Here is a 16,272-nt window from a genome sequence, read left to right as displayed (position 1 = left end):
GAGCAAGAGGAGGAGCGTGCGAAAGTGGGGGTCCAGGACGACGCCGACGAGTCGACAGCGGTTGCAGACGGGCTTGGACTCTCGCAAGGCTCGCTAAAACGACACGTCGAGTACGAGAAAACCGAGGCGGGCGCGAACCGCAACGCGAGTTTCACTCGCTCTCGACCTCCTCCTCGCCTGCTCTACAAGCTGCCGCCTCTGCCGCACATCGTCTACACCTCAATTTTGAGATCTCCTGCCGTCACGGCGTAGACGAAGAAGCCGATCGCGTACGGCGGAACTGCAAGGGAGGGGAAGAGAGGAGGGAGGAAGGGCGCAACGAGGTCAGGACGTCCTCGCTCCACGGCCCTCGAAAGCGACACAGAGAGAGAAAGAGAGCGACGCACTATAGGTGAGGATTCTCGCGCCCTTGCGCCATCCACCGCCGCTCGCCTGACGCTTGACCGCCTCGGCCGCCTCCCTGCCCCTCGCGCTCAGCCTCGTCGGCCCAACCTTGACCGGCCGCGTCGGGAGCGGCTTGGCCAGCGGTGACGGCGACGGCGACGGCTTGGACGAGCGCGCGTCAAGCTCCTGGAGCGTCGCCCGCGGCGCAAAGAGGAACGTCGACGCGCCGTAGCGCCGGCACGCGTCGCGGACGAGCACGCGCGCCGACGGCATCGGGAGGCGCTCCTCGTGCGGCACAGCGCTCGGCGGGAACGCGCCCACGAGCGTCGACGGCGGCAGAGGCGCCTCAGTCCCGCGCACGACGGCCGCCGCCGCTCGCTCGAGCGCCGCGTCGACCGGCACCTCGGCGCCGACGAGCTCGCGGACCGCGCGCGCCCTCGCCGCCTGGCGCGCCTGGCGCCGGCGCGTCCGTGCGGCGCTGCGAGCGACGGTGCGGATGCGGCCGATGCGGACGCGGAAGCCCTTGCGGCCTTTCGGGCCGAGGACCTCGTTGGCGCGGCGCTCGCTCGCGCCGCCGGCCGACGTGCGGCGCGGCCTCCTCGCTCGACGCGGCTGCTGCGCCTCCTGCGCTCCCGCTCCCGCTGCTTCCCCTGCTGCGCCCCGCTCGCCCTGAGCGCGCAAAAGCTCCTCGACGACCCTCAACCGCCCGTCCCGCTCGGCCCACCTCGCGCGCCCCTCAAACACGGCGCCACGCACGCGCTCAAACGGCCTCGCGACGAGGGAAAAGATCCACCCGGCGACGCCGCCGCTGACGAGGATGCCGACGCTCTGGAGGACGAGCCCGGCCGGGGTGCGGCGCTGCTTGAGCGTCTCGCCCTCCATGTCGCCGATCCCGGCGCGGTCCGGGTCGATCCCGTCCCAGCGCAGGCCGGCGATGCGGGCGCCCTCGCGGCCGACCTCGAAGATGACGAAGAAGACGCCGAAGCCGAGGGCGTCCTTGGCGAGCGACAGCGAGAAGAGGCTCCAGCCTCGCCGCGCCCACCGACGCCCTTGCTCGAGGCGCTCGCGCGCACTCGCCGTCGCCGTCGCCGCCGTCGCCGTCGTCGCGCCGCCGGGTTCGAGCCCCGCCGTGCGGCGCGCCGACTGGAAGACGCTGTCGCGGATGAGGGTGTACCACGACTGGAACGGCGTGCCGCCGAGGGTGCCCGCAGCGCGCGAACGGCGCAGGCGCGGGTTGCGGGCGTCGCCGTGCTGGGCGTGGGCGAGGCGGAGGTAGCGCTGACGGCGGACGAGGAGGAGGCGGGCGTTGTCGAGCGGGGCCGAGAGGAGAGACTGAGCCGCGCCCGCGGCCGAGCCAGAAATGAATGGCACGACTACGAGCTTGGCGAGGGGCGAAAAGAGGTGGGCCGACAGGTAGGCCTCGGAGGAGGTGTACGAGGTGAAGAGGGTGAGGCCGATGGACGCGTTGATGGCGAGGGGCGGGAGGATGTGCTTGGGAATGAAGCGCCAGCCCTCCTTGCGCAACAGGCCGCGCACAAAGCCCGGCGTGACCGAGCGACCTTGCTCCTCGGCGATGGCCTGGATGCCCGCCCAGGTCGAGACTGTGTGCGGTTGACGAGAGTGAGCGAGCAGCACTCGACGGCGAGGACGAGAGAGGAGGACGCACTCTTGACGGGGCGGAACAAGCGAATGGGCCGCTTGAACATGAAGGCGAACATGCCGGCCAGAGCCCGCGTGACGGCTGCCGAGAAGGACGGCGCCTGCGAAGGGCGTTGACGAGCGTCGAGCGAGTCGTCTTGCGGCGGGAGGACGATGAAGGTGAGGGGCCGGGCGTCGGCGCCGCCGGACGGCGAGTGGGTCGGGACGCCTATGGGCGTGAGTGCGGACGACATGGCGAGGCTAAGGTCGTCGTAGCAGCATCGCTCGACGGGTCGACGAGGGGAGCCACGAGCGGAGCGGGGAGGAGGGTGCGAGGTGTAGGCCGGGTGCGTGCGACTCGGTGTCGAGTGCTCGTGATCCACAGCAGGGTCGGGCTCGCTGCTGGCGGTCGATGGAGGAGCGAGCAGACGACGAGCCGGCAGCCGAGAGAGGTTGACCGGCCACGCTCCGCTCGCTCTCGCTCTGACGGTCCGTGAGCCAGTCAGCCCTGCTCCAGAGCCGCCATGAACCAGATCCAAGCCACCAAGCGCATCAACGACTATGCCCTCGAGACGGGCGACCTCTCGTGGCACGATCAGGTCCGCCTCGCCTTCATCTTTCTCTCTCTCGACAACCACAGCTGACTCGTGTCCCCGTGCAGTACAAGGACTCGGCCTATGTCAACGTCGGCGGCCTTCCGCCAAACCTCACAGAGGGCGACGTCATCACCATCTTCTCCCAGTTCGTCCCCGCCTCCCTCTCCCCCTCTCTGCCCCGGCGAAACCACCCGCTGACCCGCGTTCGACCCGGGCAGGTACGGCGAGATCGTCGACATCAACATGCCGCGCGACCCGCAGACGGGCAAGCCCCGCGGGTTCGCGTGGCTCATGTACGCCGACCAGCGCTCGACCGTCCTCGCCGTCGACAACCTCAACGGCGCCACCGTCCTCGGCCGCACCCTGCGCGTCGACCACGTCCTCAACTACAAGCAGCTCGAGCGCGACCAAGAGTCGGGCAAGATGAAGGAGCGCGAGGAGCGCAGGTCCGTCCCCGTCCTCTCGCTCTCTCTCCGCCTTTCCTCCTCCCTCGCGCGAGCTGACGTTCCCCTCCCTGCGCAGCCTCGCCGCTCACCCCGACAAGTTCCGCCAGCCCGGCTCGGACGCCTCGGACGCCGACAGCGACTCGTCGCACCCTTCGATCGACTTCGACGACCCCATGCGCGACTACCTCATCGAGCAGCGCCGCGCCGCCAAGAAGCGCCGCATCGAGTCCGGCGGCGGCGGTGCAGATTCCAAAGAGAGCAAGGAGGAGAAGCGCAGGAGGAAGGAAGAGCGCAGGAGGAAGCGCGAGGAGCGCGAGCGGCGCAGGGCCGCCGGCGGCGGCGGCAGCGGCAAGAAGCTCATCGCCTCCGAGGAGGGCCGCAGCGAGCGGGACCGCCCGAGCGCGAGCGACGCAGGGCGCAGGAGCGAGCGCGGCGCGAGTCGGGACGACGGCCGGCGGCGCGACGGGCGCGACGGGCACGAGCGGCGGCGAGAGGCGGACGACGGGGAGCGCGAGCGGCGGCGGCGGGACGATGACGAGGGCGACCGGTACGGTGACAGGAGGAGGGGTCGGGACCGGGATGATGACGAGTACCGCAGGCGGGCCGAGCGGGACGAGCGGCGTGGCGACGGGCGCGGGAAGGGCTCGTCGGGCGGCATGGACGCGTACGCCGACCTCGAGCGGTTGGTGCGCGGTGGGTAACGCGGCGTGGGGCGTGCAACGAGTGCCTTCCGGCAGCTCTCGAGTCACGAGAGGAAGAGAGGGAGGAAAGCCACGCTATGCTACAGGAGAGGCTCGAGAGCGGCTACAGGTGCGTCTAAGGGATGCGAGGGTCGATGCGGCAGGAGGACGAGAGGAAGGGAGCTAATCACAAATGAGAGGGAGAGACGCTGGCTAGCACTCGAACAGCGCGATCTCGAGCGAGACGGGGTACACCGAGATGTACTTGGTCGTCTCGAGGCGAACGGCTTGTGCCATGGGCGTCGGCCCGCATGCTGCGAGGCGAGAGGACAGGTCAGGTCACGCTCGCTATTTCGCCGAGAGGACGAAAGGAAAGAGAAGGAGTCAGAGAGGAGAGAAGACGCACCGACAACGAGCGACTTGCCCTGCGCATTGGCGATCCACCTCGGCACGATCACGTCGATGTGCGGTCGGCCCGGGAGGATGGTCAACGCGTCGGCGATCGGGCTCTCGGCGTACGAGTTGATGCTCGCGTAGCTCGCGCGGCGCTGCTGCAGCGTCGGCGGCGCCGGCAGCTCCTTGGTCATGAGGTCGACCGTCTCGGGCGAGGGAGCCGCCATGCCGCGCGTCACGTACAGCTCGATCTCGAGCTGGACGCCGGCCTCGTACGCCGTCTTGGCCGAGTGCAGCAGCTCCTTGAGCGTCCACACCGACTGTTCGACCGACTGGACCGTCCACACGACGCGGACCCGGGTCGCGCGCGAGTACGAGTTGCGGGCCTTGTGCAGGATGTCGGCGAGCACTGTGAGGGAGGACCCATAAACGGTCAGAGGGCCGACGAGAGGAGGAGAGTCGACTTGAGAAGGTCGACTCGAGGGCGAGGAAGAGAAAGGTGGACGCACTGCTCATGATGTGCGAGATGCCCGACCCGCCAGCGACGAGCAAGATCTCGTGGAACTGCTCCGTGTCGGTGCAGCCGCCGTACGGGCCCTCGACCGTCATCCAGATGTCGGCCGCGCCCGTCTCGCTCCGGGCGAGTCGTCGCGCGAGGTCCTTGGTCATGCCGTCGCGCGTGCGCATGACGAACAGCATGTCGCGCCGGCCCTTGTCGTCGGCGGTCGAGCACGAGGGAACGTTCGAGATCGAGAACGGGTGCGACTGGAAGTAGATCCACGGCGTCGACAGGAGCGAGGGGTCCCAGAACGAGAGGTACGCGTGCTGGCCGGCTGCGGTGAGAGGTAGAGTCAGTCGTGCTGCCTTCGGAAGGGAAAAAGGGAGCGAGAGTATGACGCACCGTGCCACTCGCCCTTGAACGGGACGTGGAGGACGATGGCGCCCTCGATCAGGGTGGCGCGAGCCTTGACGAGCGGCGCCCGGAACTGCAGCCTGCACAGCAGGCCGATCGAGACGAGTTGAAGGGCCCGGGCGACGCGCTCGAAGATCCAGAACCCGAGGGGGACGTAGAGCCAGACCTGGAGCGAGGGGACGTCTGCGGTCGAGGAGAGGGCCGAGCGTTAGCGGGGCGCTGGTCGGGCGATAGAGAGGGGCGAGTGGGACGCACGGTAGATGATGCCGACGAGAACCATGATGACGCCGACGACGTGCGCGACGAGGAAGACCTCGTACCACCGCATGCGGATCGGGCGCCACGAGAAGAAGCACAGGAGGAACAGGCCGACGATCATGGCGATGCCGGTCTGGCCGAGGTAGTTGTGGAGGTACAGCGAGTTGACGCCGGCGCCGCCAAAGTACTTGAAGTTGGCGAACGTCGCGTCGAGCGTGTGGACGACGCCGAGGAGGGCCATCCAGGCGGCCGTGAGCTTGTGCGCGAACCGCAGGTGCTGGTACTCGATGCCCGTCAGGAACTGCACCAGGCTGTTCCTACCGGTGAGGGCGATGACGGCGGGGAGCTGCGCCATCGACATCCAGCCGCAGCGCAAGGCGACGACGTGAATCGTGTTCCAGACGCTCTCTTGCGGACCGTCGTACTCCATCGTAACGCCCTGCATCGCGTTGAAGTGTCAGTGCCTCGGTCGTCGACGCAAGAGAGAGGACGAGGACGCACAAGGACGAAACCGACGTTGATGGCGAACGACGCGACGACGAGGAAGACCTGGAGCGGGTTCTCAAGCCCGAGGGCCCACCGGGAGCGCAACGGGTAGAAGATGGCGGCGCCGACCTTGGCGCTCCACGTCGCGCGGTGCCCGAGCGCGGCGTAGCCCTCCTTCTGCTCGCCGAGGCGCTCCATCTGAAGCGCGTCGAGCTTCTGCAGCGCGAGGCGCCACGCCCGGTTGTGCCGCGCGACGACGCGAAAGACGTTGCGGATGGCGAGGAGGGCGACGCAGGCGACGATGATGTACTGGTACGCCGACGCAAAGTCGCGGTTGGCGGCCTGCTGCCGCAGGGTCGAGTGCGCCTTGGAGACGGCGGCGTCGGCGGCGCGCTTGACGACCGGATGCGGGTAGATCGGAGTCGCTGCCACCTGGGCAGCGAACGCGGCGATAGGGGTGGGCGACATGGGCGTGTCGAGGTCGAGAGTCGGCCGGCCGAGCGAAAGACGAGAGGAAGAGGTGGTGCAGCGACGACGACGGTACCTGCCCGTTGGGTGGTCGAGCGGCGAAGAGACGAGGGAGGGTCGAGCGATGAAGAGACTAGCGCAACAGCAAGGAAGAAGGAGAAGAGCAAAGAGCGGGCGCCCAGGACAGCGGGCAAAGGGCCCGACGAGGAACAACGACGCGGAGAAGCTCCGTCGTCCCTGCATTCGTCGCTCGGCCGCCAGGGATCCTCAGAGCCCCGCACAGCGCATGTGGACGACTCCGGCGGCACCGTGAGTGCATCCATCCGCAAGCGGCGAGATGCGCGTCGACTCGGCGCCGTCGACCTGCCCCTTCCGGGCGAGTGGGCGAGTACCCGACGCGAGGACGCCCTCAGAACGCCCTGCAAAAGCCGGCTGCCCTGCGAGACCTGCTCCATGTGCCGCTGTGCGCGTGCACGCCTTGAGCCCGACCCCGATCGCTCAGCACCGCCGCATCCAGCGTCGGCGAGGAGACCGGGCCCTCGCCCGCGCGTAGCCGGGGCAGCGCGGCGGCAGAGCAGCACCGAAGGCGGTTGAGCGGTGTGTGGCTGTGTCAGCAGGGACAGTGAGCCTCTCGGTCTGCGGGAAGACGGGAGGAGGTCGAGGTTGAAGAGGAGGAGGAGGTGGCTCTCGCGCTCTCACTCGCCCGACCAGCTCACTCACCGCTTGCTGGTCGCCTAAGCCGCGCATCTCGCCTCAATCTGTCCATACAGCACGCCTGCGACCTCTTGGACCCGTCGCACTCGCCAAGTGAGCCGCCTCCTTCTCATCTCCCTCCTCATCTACTTCTCTCCGCCTCGCCCCTCCCTCGCCCCTCGGTGTGCTCGGCGCTCGTGCACTGCGACCGAGTACCATCGAGCGATACCGCACGACGGTTTCAGCTTGGCGCGGGGCGGTGGTCAGGCGCAGGACACGGTCGTCGGTAGCTGGGCTCCCGCGAGCGATGAGGGATGCGTTCTTGTCGGGCCAAGGGCTCTATGCTCGTCGCGACTGAGCGCAGACGTCATACCGCTCGATGGGCTCAGCCGCCCGGCCAAGATCTGGCGACATCGAGCGCTCAGTCGCCTGCTCGCACTCTCCGGCTGGCTGCTTCTCCGCCGAGCCCTTCGCTCAGGCCTGTTCAGCTCAACTGCGGCTCTCTATACCGTCGGAAACGATGTCGCGTTGCCGCCCAGCTGTCGTTGCAGCTGTCAAGACCTAACGCGCCGACGTCGAGCACGCTCGAGCGCGCTGCTGGCCTCGCGTTAGCACGGTCGTCAGGACTCTGCTCCCCTCTTCAGCCAGGGCGAGCTCATCGAGCATGCTCCTGCTCTCGCTCGAGGCTCTGTGCCGAGATCTATGAGCGGCTCAGCGGCGTCGAGAGGCGGTAGCGCGGTCGCGACACGAGGGCTCGAGACGTGCTGCTCGTACGCGCGCGCGAGCTTTCTCGCCTCTGCGGTCGCGTGGCCGTAAAAGACGAGTGCGCATGACAGCGAGTTGGACAGGACAAAGGCGAAAAGCAGAGACTCGACAGATCGACTTGCACCGCCGGCCGGCGTCGCGCGCGCTCGTTGAGCGTTGAGCTGGACTTGCTCTCCTCCCCTCCTCCTCCCGCACTCGCTCCTGCTCCGGCTCTCCCACCACAGCCAGACTCAGCCCAGCATGCTCCCTCTCGACCAGGTGCGCACCCTCTCTCTCTCCCCCCTCTCACTGCGCGCAGCCGCTGACCTCGCTATCGCCTCCTCCCGCCCGCCCATCCCGTCCTCGCCTCGCTCGCCTCGCCCGTACCTCGCGCGCTTCGCCCGACACAGGTCACCTCGCAGCTCGAATGGCTCCAGAACCTCCAGATCCCGCCTACGGCGCCCGAGGGCCTCAACCACAAGTCGCTCCGCAAGGTGAGTGGGGATCGATCTCGCTCGCTCTCGTCCCAACACGCGTCGGGCGGCCACTTCGAGGCCTCGCACGGGCACAGAGGGGTCCACGAGGACTTTGTGAAGCGGCGGGTCCATCTCGCGAGGTCCCGGTGGACGCGCAGACGAGCAGTGACGCCGACTAGAGCTCGTCCGTCGCCGAGGGGGGCTGTGCTTTCGTCCTCACAACACCGGAAAGTTGCGATAGAGCCGCACTGACCACTCCTCGACGCCTGCAGACCTCGATCATCGCGACCATCGGTGCGTCCCTGTCGTCGTCGTCCTGAGCCGTGGCCCCTCGAGCTCGTACTGACCTCGGTCCGCTTCTCCCGCCTGCAGGCCCCAAGACCAACTCGCCCGAGATGATCCAGAAGCTCCGCGAGGCCGGCGTCAACGTCGGTGCGTCGCGCTCTCTCTCTCAAGTCTCGCGTGACGGCAACTGACGAGCTCCCCCCACTTGCCGCCGCCCTGACAGTCCGCATGAACTTCTCGCACGGCTCGTACGAGTACCACCAGTCGGTCATCGACAACACCCGCAAGGCTGTTGCCTGTGCGTCCCGTCTCTCGAGTGCCCCTCTCGACTGTGCGCGCCATGACTGACTCGGCCAACCTCGACTCGCAGCGTCTGACGGCCGCCCGGTCGCCATCGCCCTCGACACTGTGCGTTCCCTCATTCTGATCCCTCTGAGACCTCCCACTGACCCACACGATCTTCCCCGAGCACAGAAGGGCCCCGAGATCCGCACCGGCAACATGCTCAACGACGTCGACGTGCGTCCCTCTCGTTCGCGCTCTCTCGCGTCCTCAAGACTCACGCTCTCGCTCCTCTCCCCCACAGATCAAGATCAATGCCGGCCACCGCATGAAGATCACGACCAACCCGGAGTGGGCGACCAAGTGCGACGACAAGGTCATGTACCTCGACTACGCCAACATCACCAACGTCCTCCAGCCGGGCAAGCCCATCTACGTCGACGACGGCATCCTGTCCTTCAACGTCATCTCGGTCGGCAAGGACGAGCTCGAGGTCGAGGCCGTCAACAACGGCACCCTGTCGAGCAAGAAGGGCGTCAACCTCCCTGGCACCGATGTCGACCTGCCCGCCATCTCGCAGAAGGACAAGGACGACCTGACGTTCGGTGTCAAGAACGGCGTCGACATGATCTTTGCGTCGTTCATCCGCCGCGGCCAGGACGTGCAGGACATCCGCGCCCACCTCGGCGAGGCCGGCAAGAACATCAAGATCATCGTCAAGATCGAGAACCTCCAGGGCGTCGCCAACTTTGACGAGATCCTGCGCGAGACGGACGGCGTCATGGTCGCCCGTGGCGACCTCGGTATCGAGATCCCGGCGTCGCAGGTCTTCATGGCCCAGAAGATGATGATCGCCAAGTGCAACCTCGCCGGCAAGCCCGTCATCTGCGCCACCCAGATGCTCGAGTCGATGACCGTGCGTCCCCTTCTCTCTCTCTCCGTGTCCTCGAGTGTCGCCGAGCGAGTGCAGGGTCCTGACGCTCCTTGTCCCTGTCCGCCTCGCAGTACAACCCTCGCCCGACCCGCGCCGAGGTTTCGGACGTCGCCAACGCCGTCCTCGACGGCGCCGACTGCGTCATGCTCTCGGGCGAGACGGCCAAGGGCACGTACCCGATCCAGGCCGTCGAGATGATGGCCGAGACGTGCCTCCTCGCCGAGGCGACCGTCTCGTACGCGTCGCTCTTCAACGAGCTCCGCTCGATGGCGCAGCGCCCGACGCCGACGTCCGAGACGGTGGCCATGGCGGCCGTTGCCGCCGCGATCGAGCAGAACGCGGGCGCCATCATCGTCATGTCGACCTCGGGCGAGACGGCGCGCCTCGTGTCCAAGTACAAGCCCCCTTGCCCCATCATCACCGTCACGCGCAACGAGCAGACGTCGCGCCAGGTCCACCTGCACCGCGCCGTCTACCCGATGTACTTCAACCAGCCGCGCCCCGAGACCAACGAGGGGTGGCAGACCGACGTCGACAACCGCATCCGCCACTCGTGCCAGCAGGCGCTCAAGCTCGGCATCGTCCGCAAGGGCGACACGATTGTCGCGCTCCAGGGATGGCGCGGCGGCCAGGGCAGCACCAACAGCATGCGCATCCTCGCCGTCCCCGAGGAGGAGGACGCCCTCATCCTTCGCCCGACCGAGAAGTAGAGCGCGAGCGCCGTCGCTCCCCTCTTCCCCCTCCCTTCTCCTTCCCTTCCCGCTTCTCCTTCCTGGTCTCTCCTACTCGCAGTCACCTGGTCGTCGTCCTGTCGTTGATAGCTCTGTCCCCTTTCCCTCTCGCGTTCCCTCTCTCTCTCTCTTTCTCTCTCTTCCCTCGCAACCTCTCCGCGCACTCAAAACTGCCACTTAGACAAGTTTCGCCCACAAATGTTCTGCGATGCACGAAGAGAGAACGAGAGGAGAGACAAAAGACGAGACGAGGAGAGAACGGCGCTCGAGCCGCGAGAAGGAAGGACTCGGTCGGCGCGAGAAGGAAGGACTCGGTCGGCGAGGGGGAGATCGAGTCGAAGGGCTTGCGTCGAGGCGACGACGCCTGACAGACTGCGCAGAAGGAGAAAGTCAGTACGTGCGTCGACGAGAAGGAGCCGTGAGAGAGAAGAAGAGAGAGCGGACGACGCACCTCACGCGAACGTAAGGTAACCCTGATCCTGCGACCGGATCGACAGATGCGCGAGCCACAGATTGCCGTGCGACCAGTCGCCGACAACCTTGTGCGCCCGGATCGTGACGACGCGCTTGTCTCTCGGCGTGAGCTCCGGGTGGAAGTAGTCGACGAGCGGGCGCAGGGCGGGGATCTTGCTCGTTGCCCGAGTCGGGTTGACGATCCAGCGCAGGAGGACGGCTAGGCTTATAGGCGACCCGTCGACGGTAGCCGACCCCTGCCGGCTCGATTTGCCGCAAAGGTCGACCTTGATCGGTTTGTGAGGCGCGGTGGCCCGCTGGCCCTTCTCGTTGACGAACTCGAGGCGGACGGAAGGCAGCTTATAGTTGTCGTCGTCGTCGTCGTCGAGCAGGCGGCAGTCGAAGCTGTCGGTCGGGCGCAGAGTCAGTACCATAGGAGGAGGCGAGGAGGAGGGAGCTGGAACTGAGGAGCGCACCGGACTTGGATCGACGTCAACGTAAAGCCGAGTTGGCTCGTGGACGTGTCGCCCTCCTGCACCGTGTCGCGAGAGTCCTCGAGGTACGAAACGCGAGTCGGCGGGCGTTGGCGGACCGCCTGCTCGGCTAGCGCGAGCTTGTCGGCTCGCAGGGCGCACTTGGCCAGCTCGCGGCCGACGCGCTCAGCCAGACCTTTAAGCTTGAAGTGCTCTGCCTCAATAACGAGCGCGGCGAGCGCCTCCCGCTCGCTCACGCCGTCGCGAGGCTTGAGGTGGTCGAAGAAGTCGTCGTAGCCGCTGAGCCACTCGACGATGAGGTGGAAGTAGGTCGGGCGCCGGTCCGAGTAGAGGACCGTGCTGCCGCCATTGCCGCCGAGGAACACGCCCGTGAAGTGGTTCGGCGAGTCGGTGCGGATCTGGGAGGCGGAGAGCTGAAAACGGGCGCAGCCGCGCAGAACGACCGTGTAGGTCGGCGGCGGCGCGTGGAAGCCCGGCTAGTAGACCATCTGGAGCGCACGAGCAGCCAAGCAGAGCCAACGAGCGAAAGGCGAGCGCGTGGAATGAAGAGGAGAGGCTCCCCTCATCAGCTCGAGCGGCTCCTTTGTCTTCATTCAGCTCCCTCCTCTTGCCCAGCTCGCTCGAGTCAATGTCAGAGCCCGTCAACCTCTCTGCACAACACGCGGCCGAGCCGTCCTCGCCGCCCAAGGCGCCGCTCGCCCTCCCCGCTCCGGGCGACGTCGAGGCAGGCGTCAGCCAACTCGAGGTCAACGGCCAGAGCTTCAGCCTGCTCGACACGATGGGTCCGACCGTCGTCAACTCGGACGGTGTGCGTCTCATCTCTCCTCGCCTCGGCGTCCCTCCCCCGACCCTCCCTCTCGCCGACCGGAGGCGGTGCAGCTGACCTCGCTCTCTCCCACCTCGCAGACCCTCTCGCGCATCGCCAACTGGAGCGAGATGATCCCGTCCGAGCGTGCACGCATCCTGCGCGTTCTCGGCAAGCGCAACGGGGTCCGCCTCGAGGCCAAGCGGGCGGAGCTCGAGGGGCAGGAGGCGGAGCAGGGCGGCACGGGAGCAGGGCAGTGAGGAGCGGTTCGTCTCTGGGTCACATGGTACGTCGTCGTTCCTTTCAAGGTCATATTTCCGGAAGACTGCTAACTCTCCCTGGTCCTGCAGTACATAATGGTCGTCGAGCAGTGTTGCAAGCAGCTTTCGTCGTTCTACGCCTCCCGCCGGTCCTCCTTCGTCCGCGCGTCGGTGAGCGACAGAAGCTGGCTCGCTAGTGAGCCCATCCTCGTCCCTATACGTGTGTTGCTTGTCGCTGCAAGACGCGACGGAGAGCGGAAGGCGAGGAGGTGAGAGCCGTCGCCGATAGCTTGTTGCGCTCTCGAGTCTGCCCTGCCTTACTGCAGAGACACACAGGGAGACCGAACCGGCGCTCTGGCAGCCCAGCGAGAGCGACAGCTGCTAGCCAGCTTCATCAGCTCCTCCTCCTCCTCACGATCGGGTGCTCCTCTCCCACCGACCCCGCCTCGCCCCTGCTGCGATGGCCCGCACGCGATCTGCACGCATTCACTCGCCCGCTTCAGTGCTCGACCCACCTCCCGCCACGGCCACGGAGCCCACCGCCGCCGACCCCGCTCCGCCCAGCGCGACGTCACCATCTCCCCCTCCCGCGCCTCTCCCCACCCCCAAGCGCAAGAAGCGGCCAGTCGAGCCCAAGGCCGAGCGCATCGGCACCCGCAAGAAGCTGCGCCTCTCGGCCATCGAGGTCGGCGGCGACCGCGACCGCGGCGAGGTCGGCTCGGAGGCGGTGCAGCAGCGAGGCGGGGGTCGGGCAGCCCAGGACGGGCAGGACGACGAGGCGGAACGGCTCAGCAGAGTCGGCAAGAAGGTCACGCTCGGCGATGGGCAGCAGGACTACACTATCAGTGCGTTCACGCCCCTTCTCCTCTCCGACCCGGCCGGTTGTCGGACGCGAACCTGACCCTCGCTCGCCTGCTGCAGCCTGTCCACTTCCCTGGCGCGACAGCAAGACGCGCGAGTTCCACTTTGACGACTACCCCGACTTCCGGCCAAACATGTCGCCCGAGTGCGTCCCCTCAGTCTCGCCCTCAGGCGCCGAGCCGGCACTGATTCTCCCTTTCCCGCCTTGCAGGGAGATCATTCGCCAGGGCTCCTTCGACGGCGGCTTCTTCAGACCGGTCAAGGTGCGCTCCTCTTCCCCTGACGATTGCGCGACGAGCGAGAGCTCAACGAGGACGACTCGTGCGCAGAGCCAGAAATCCGGCCGTGAGCTGCACGAGGACTGGTCCGACTTTCCCAAAGGTGCGCCCCAGCTCTCCAGCATCGCTCCAGCACCAGGTGACACTGACCCAGGTGCCCCCTCGCAGAATGGTACGACGGGCTCGACGTCTCGCTCGTGCGCCCCCCTCCTTCCTCTCTTCTCCTGCGCCTTCGCCTCTCCCACGCAGACCTGATCCGGCCTCCTCGCGCGCAGTACCTCACGCGCCCCGATCCAGGCGACACGTCGGTCAACAAGTGGCAAGCGCGTATGGGCCAGCCGTTCGAGGTGTGGGAGAAGAACGGGTGGATCCGGCCTGAGCACGATGCGCGAGGCTGGTTCTCGTGGTACTACCGCTTCTATCTCGGGCGCCGGTGCGACGACGATGCGCGGCAGGTGCAGCGGTGGGCGGGCGTCGCGGGCAACTCGGGCCGGTTCAAGCGCATGCTGTTGGGCAAGTACCGGGACCGGGGCGTCCGTGAGTCGCTCGTTCCACTCGGGATCCGGCTTCGACTCGGCATACACTCGAGTCGTTCGCTGATAGACCTCACGGGCGACGCCACAGACTTTGTCGAGCCCGACGAGGAGCTCGTCTCGCCCGGAATCCGGCAGACGCTCAATCACTGGTGCGCCCTGCTCTCTCCCTCTCTTATCTCTCGCGCACTCGACCTCGACGCACAGACTCACTCCTCACATCTCGCGCAGGGCCTACGACCCGACGACGGCGCACCTCAACCGGTTCCGCGAGGAGAAGGGCGACCGCGTCGCCAACGACGACGCCGACGAGTAGAGCTCTCCTTCTCTTGCTTTACTCTCCTCGCACACGCCCGACCTGCAATAGAGACACGTCTAGATACAGCGGTACGCGCAAAGCCAGTGTCCGTGCTACAGCGAGAGAGAAAAAAGAGAGACGACTCGAGAGGGGCCTGAGCGCTCATCGAGCTCGAGCGGGCGGTCGCGCCATGCTCGGCCACGGCTCGCAGCGGTCCCAGCCCTTGACGGCGCGCCGCAGGTAGTACAATGCCATATCGGAGTACAAACGGGCGGGCGCACCGGCGGCGAAGTGTTGATCGTCGGCTGCGAGAGGAGGGGGGTGGGTCAGGCTCGACGCGCCGTGCGAGGCGAGCGAGAGAGAGGGAGAGAGTGAGAAAGTGCTGCGACGCACCGTACCGCCGCTCACCCGTCAGGAGCGACGCCCACTCGAACACGGGCACGTTCATCTTGGCGAGGACTGCCCGCAGGCTCTGGTTGAGCTGGTAGACGGCGACGTTGCCCTCGTTGCGGTTCGTCTGGTGCTCCTGCCCGAGGCGAAACATGACGGGCGTGCCGGGGAACGCGGCGCGTACGGCGTCGATGAAGGCCCGGGCGCGAGAGCGGTGCCACGCGAGCTCGGAGTAGGTGAGCGGGCGTTCGTCTTGGCGGAGGAGGGTGCCGCGGTCAAAGTGACGGGCGTGGTGGGCGAAGTAGCGCAGGTCCTGCGGGAGCAGAGAGGGTTAGGACGACGAGGCGAGTGGCAGAAACGAGACAAGGACGGACCCAGAAGAACGAGTTGAGGACGATCAGGCTCGGGCGGCCGACCTCGGCGACCGCCGGCAGCCAGTACTCCTTGAGGCGCCCCTCGACCGAGTACGGGCCCGGGTTCTCGTTCTCGTGCGACGTCTCGATCTGTGGGATGTTCCAGGGATCGGGCTCGCTCGACTCGGACTCGGGCGACAGGCCGTAGTGGAAGAACGACGCGAAGGTGAGGTTGAGGTCCTGTAGCATCGAGCGAGTCAGGCTACGTAACGAGAGGGAGGGGCTCGGATGGATAGAGAAAGAGAAGCGCACAGGAAAGCGGCAGTTGGCCTTGATATGCCAGTGCGGGACGTCGAGGACGGCTCCTCCCGCCTCGTGCTGCTGGCAGAACATCTCGAGGTTCATGCGGTCGTGCCTGAGGGAGCGCAGCGTCAGTCTGTGCACCTGGAGAAGTGATGGGGTGAAGCGGGGACGCACGAGTCGCCGATGAACCAGATGCTTTTGTCGCGAGCGAATGCGAGGTCGTGCGGCTTGACCTTCTCGTTCAGCATGTCGCCGTACGCCGGCGCCGCCAGGCTCAGGGCGCCATCGGGAGGATCCATCGAGGCGTCTATCGGTGTTGGCGTAGTGAGGTCGTCAAGCGAGGCCGAGGGAGGATAGGCGAAATGGCGGAGCGAGAGGTTGGCCGGGCGGTGAACGTCTGCGCGCAAGCCTGGGTCAGTTCCGGCTCTGACTCGGCCACGACGGGAGAGAGTCACGCGCACATCCGAGCGAACGAAAAGGGTCGAAGCAGTCATCCTCGGCGCTGGTCGTTGCCGACTTGCTCGTCCAGGCCTGTCGACGGTGGGGGAGGGTGAGCTCGCCGTCGCGCACTTGAACAGAGGGCTGGGGCGTACCGAGTGAGCCAAGAGGAATAGGGCGACGACCCAGCCGGCGTACGACCAGTTGAGGGAGCGGACGGCGGACTGCGCGGGCCCGACGGCGAGAGCGAGAGGTTGAGGCTGGAGGGGGCCGCGCCGTGGAGGGCCGCCGAGCTCGCCGAGCTCTGCGAGGTCGTCCTTCTGCTCGACGCGAGTGTACGCAGCCATGCGCACCTCGAGCGTGCAGCGAGCGAGGAGGAGAACAGCGCGTGGCCGAGTG

General features: G+C 67.1%; 8 protein-coding genes across 8 annotated transcripts; 4 read left to right on the top strand and 4 right to left on the bottom strand.

Annotated features, from left to right (window-relative positions):
- Positions 1-111: 111 nt before the first annotated feature.
- On the bottom strand, positions 112-2,276 carry RHOBADRAFT_54573 (uncharacterized protein; the record flags this gene model as incomplete). The annotated part of the gene is made up of 3 exons (XM_018417392.1): positions 112-280; positions 387-1,985; positions 2,051-2,276. 3 exons carry the CDS (start codon positions 2,274-2,276, stop codon positions 213-215), a joined length of 1,893 nt encoding a protein of 630 aa, XP_018270046.1. The 3' UTR covers positions 112-212.
- A 270-nt stretch (positions 2,277-2,546) lies between these two features.
- Positions 2,547-3,002, top strand: RHOBADRAFT_6771 (uncharacterized protein; the record flags this gene model as incomplete). Its single annotated transcript, XM_018419172.1, has 3 exons — positions 2,547-2,621; positions 2,684-2,763; positions 2,837-3,002. Coding segments are annotated over 3 exons (321 nt in total), but the record flags the coding sequence as incomplete, so codon positions are not given.
- An 826-nt stretch (positions 3,003-3,828) lies between these two features.
- Positions 3,829-6,262, bottom strand: RHOBADRAFT_54572 (uncharacterized protein; the record flags this gene model as incomplete). The annotated part of the gene is made up of 6 exons (XM_018417391.1): positions 3,829-4,058; positions 4,151-4,546; positions 4,647-4,970; positions 5,039-5,233; positions 5,306-5,747; positions 5,810-6,262. 6 exons carry the CDS (start codon positions 6,260-6,262, stop codon positions 3,958-3,960), a joined length of 1,911 nt encoding a protein of 636 aa, XP_018270044.1. The 3' UTR covers positions 3,829-3,957.
- A 1,661-nt stretch (positions 6,263-7,923) lies between these two features.
- On the top strand, positions 7,924-10,603 carry RHOBADRAFT_65329 (uncharacterized protein). Its single transcript, XM_018418683.1, has 9 exons — positions 7,924-7,978; positions 8,110-8,193; positions 8,448-8,469; positions 8,548-8,607; positions 8,684-8,758; positions 8,831-8,868; positions 8,935-8,979; positions 9,047-9,658; positions 9,748-10,603. The coding sequence occupies exons 1-9, from the start codon at positions 7,961-7,963 to the stop codon at positions 10,384-10,386; spliced, it is 1,593 nt and encodes a 530-aa protein (XP_018270043.1). The 5' UTR covers positions 7,924-7,960; the 3' UTR covers positions 10,387-10,603.
- Positions 10,604-10,859: 256 nt separating this feature from the next.
- On the bottom strand, positions 10,860-11,920 carry RHOBADRAFT_45289 (uncharacterized protein; the record flags this gene model as incomplete). Its single annotated transcript, XM_018414578.1, has 3 exons — positions 10,860-11,265; positions 11,337-11,752; positions 11,840-11,920. The coding sequence occupies 3 exons, from the start codon at positions 11,918-11,920 to the stop codon at positions 10,860-10,862; spliced, it is 903 nt and encodes a 300-aa protein (XP_018270042.1).
- Positions 11,921-11,982: 62 nt separating this feature from the next.
- RHOBADRAFT_45288 (uncharacterized protein) lies at positions 11,983-12,419 on the top strand (the record flags this gene model as incomplete). The annotated part of the gene is made up of 2 exons (XM_018414577.1): positions 11,983-12,162; positions 12,261-12,419. The coding sequence occupies 2 exons, from the start codon at positions 11,983-11,985 to the stop codon at positions 12,417-12,419; spliced, it is 339 nt and encodes a 112-aa protein (XP_018270041.1).
- Positions 12,420-12,879: 460 nt separating this feature from the next.
- Positions 12,880-14,477, top strand: RHOBADRAFT_54569 (uncharacterized protein; the record flags this gene model as incomplete). The annotated part of the gene is made up of 8 exons (XM_018417390.1): positions 12,880-13,264; positions 13,341-13,425; positions 13,492-13,543; positions 13,610-13,661; positions 13,727-13,755; positions 13,834-14,095; positions 14,183-14,243; positions 14,323-14,477. The coding sequence occupies 8 exons, from the start codon at positions 12,880-12,882 to the stop codon at positions 14,405-14,407; spliced, it is 1,011 nt and encodes a 336-aa protein (XP_018270040.1). The 3' UTR covers positions 14,408-14,477.
- Positions 14,478-14,551: 74 nt separating this feature from the next.
- RHOBADRAFT_54568 (uncharacterized protein) lies at positions 14,552-16,220 on the bottom strand (the record flags this gene model as incomplete). The annotated part of the gene is made up of 7 exons (XM_018417389.1): positions 14,552-14,694; positions 14,783-15,092; positions 15,154-15,372; positions 15,445-15,547; positions 15,610-15,832; positions 15,897-15,966; positions 16,029-16,220. 7 exons carry the CDS (start codon positions 16,218-16,220, stop codon positions 14,552-14,554), a joined length of 1,260 nt encoding a protein of 419 aa, XP_018270039.1.
- Positions 16,221-16,272: the final 52 nt, after the last annotated feature.

This window comes from Rhodotorula graminis, assembly GCF_001329695.1.
Source record: "Rhodotorula graminis WP1 unplaced genomic scaffold RHOBAscaffold_9, whole genome shotgun sequence".
Taxonomy (NCBI): Eukaryota; Fungi; Basidiomycota; class Microbotryomycetes; order Sporidiobolales; family Sporidiobolaceae; genus Rhodotorula; species Rhodotorula graminis.
This window is presented reverse-complemented; position numbering and strand designations above follow the sequence as displayed.

What these genes read in the sequence shown, in the direction of transcription:
- RHOBADRAFT_65329 (XM_018418683.1), top strand. An exon ending in CACCCGCAAGGCTGTTGCCT is followed by an intron (nt 8,759 to 8,830) that starts GTGCGTCCCGTC and finishes CTCGACTCGCAG; the next exon opens with CGTCTGACGGCCGCCCGGTC. An exon ending in TCGCCATCGCCCTCGACACT is followed by an intron (nt 8,869 to 8,934) that starts GTGCGTTCCCTC and finishes CCCCGAGCACAG; the next exon opens with AAGGGCCCCGAGATCCGCAC.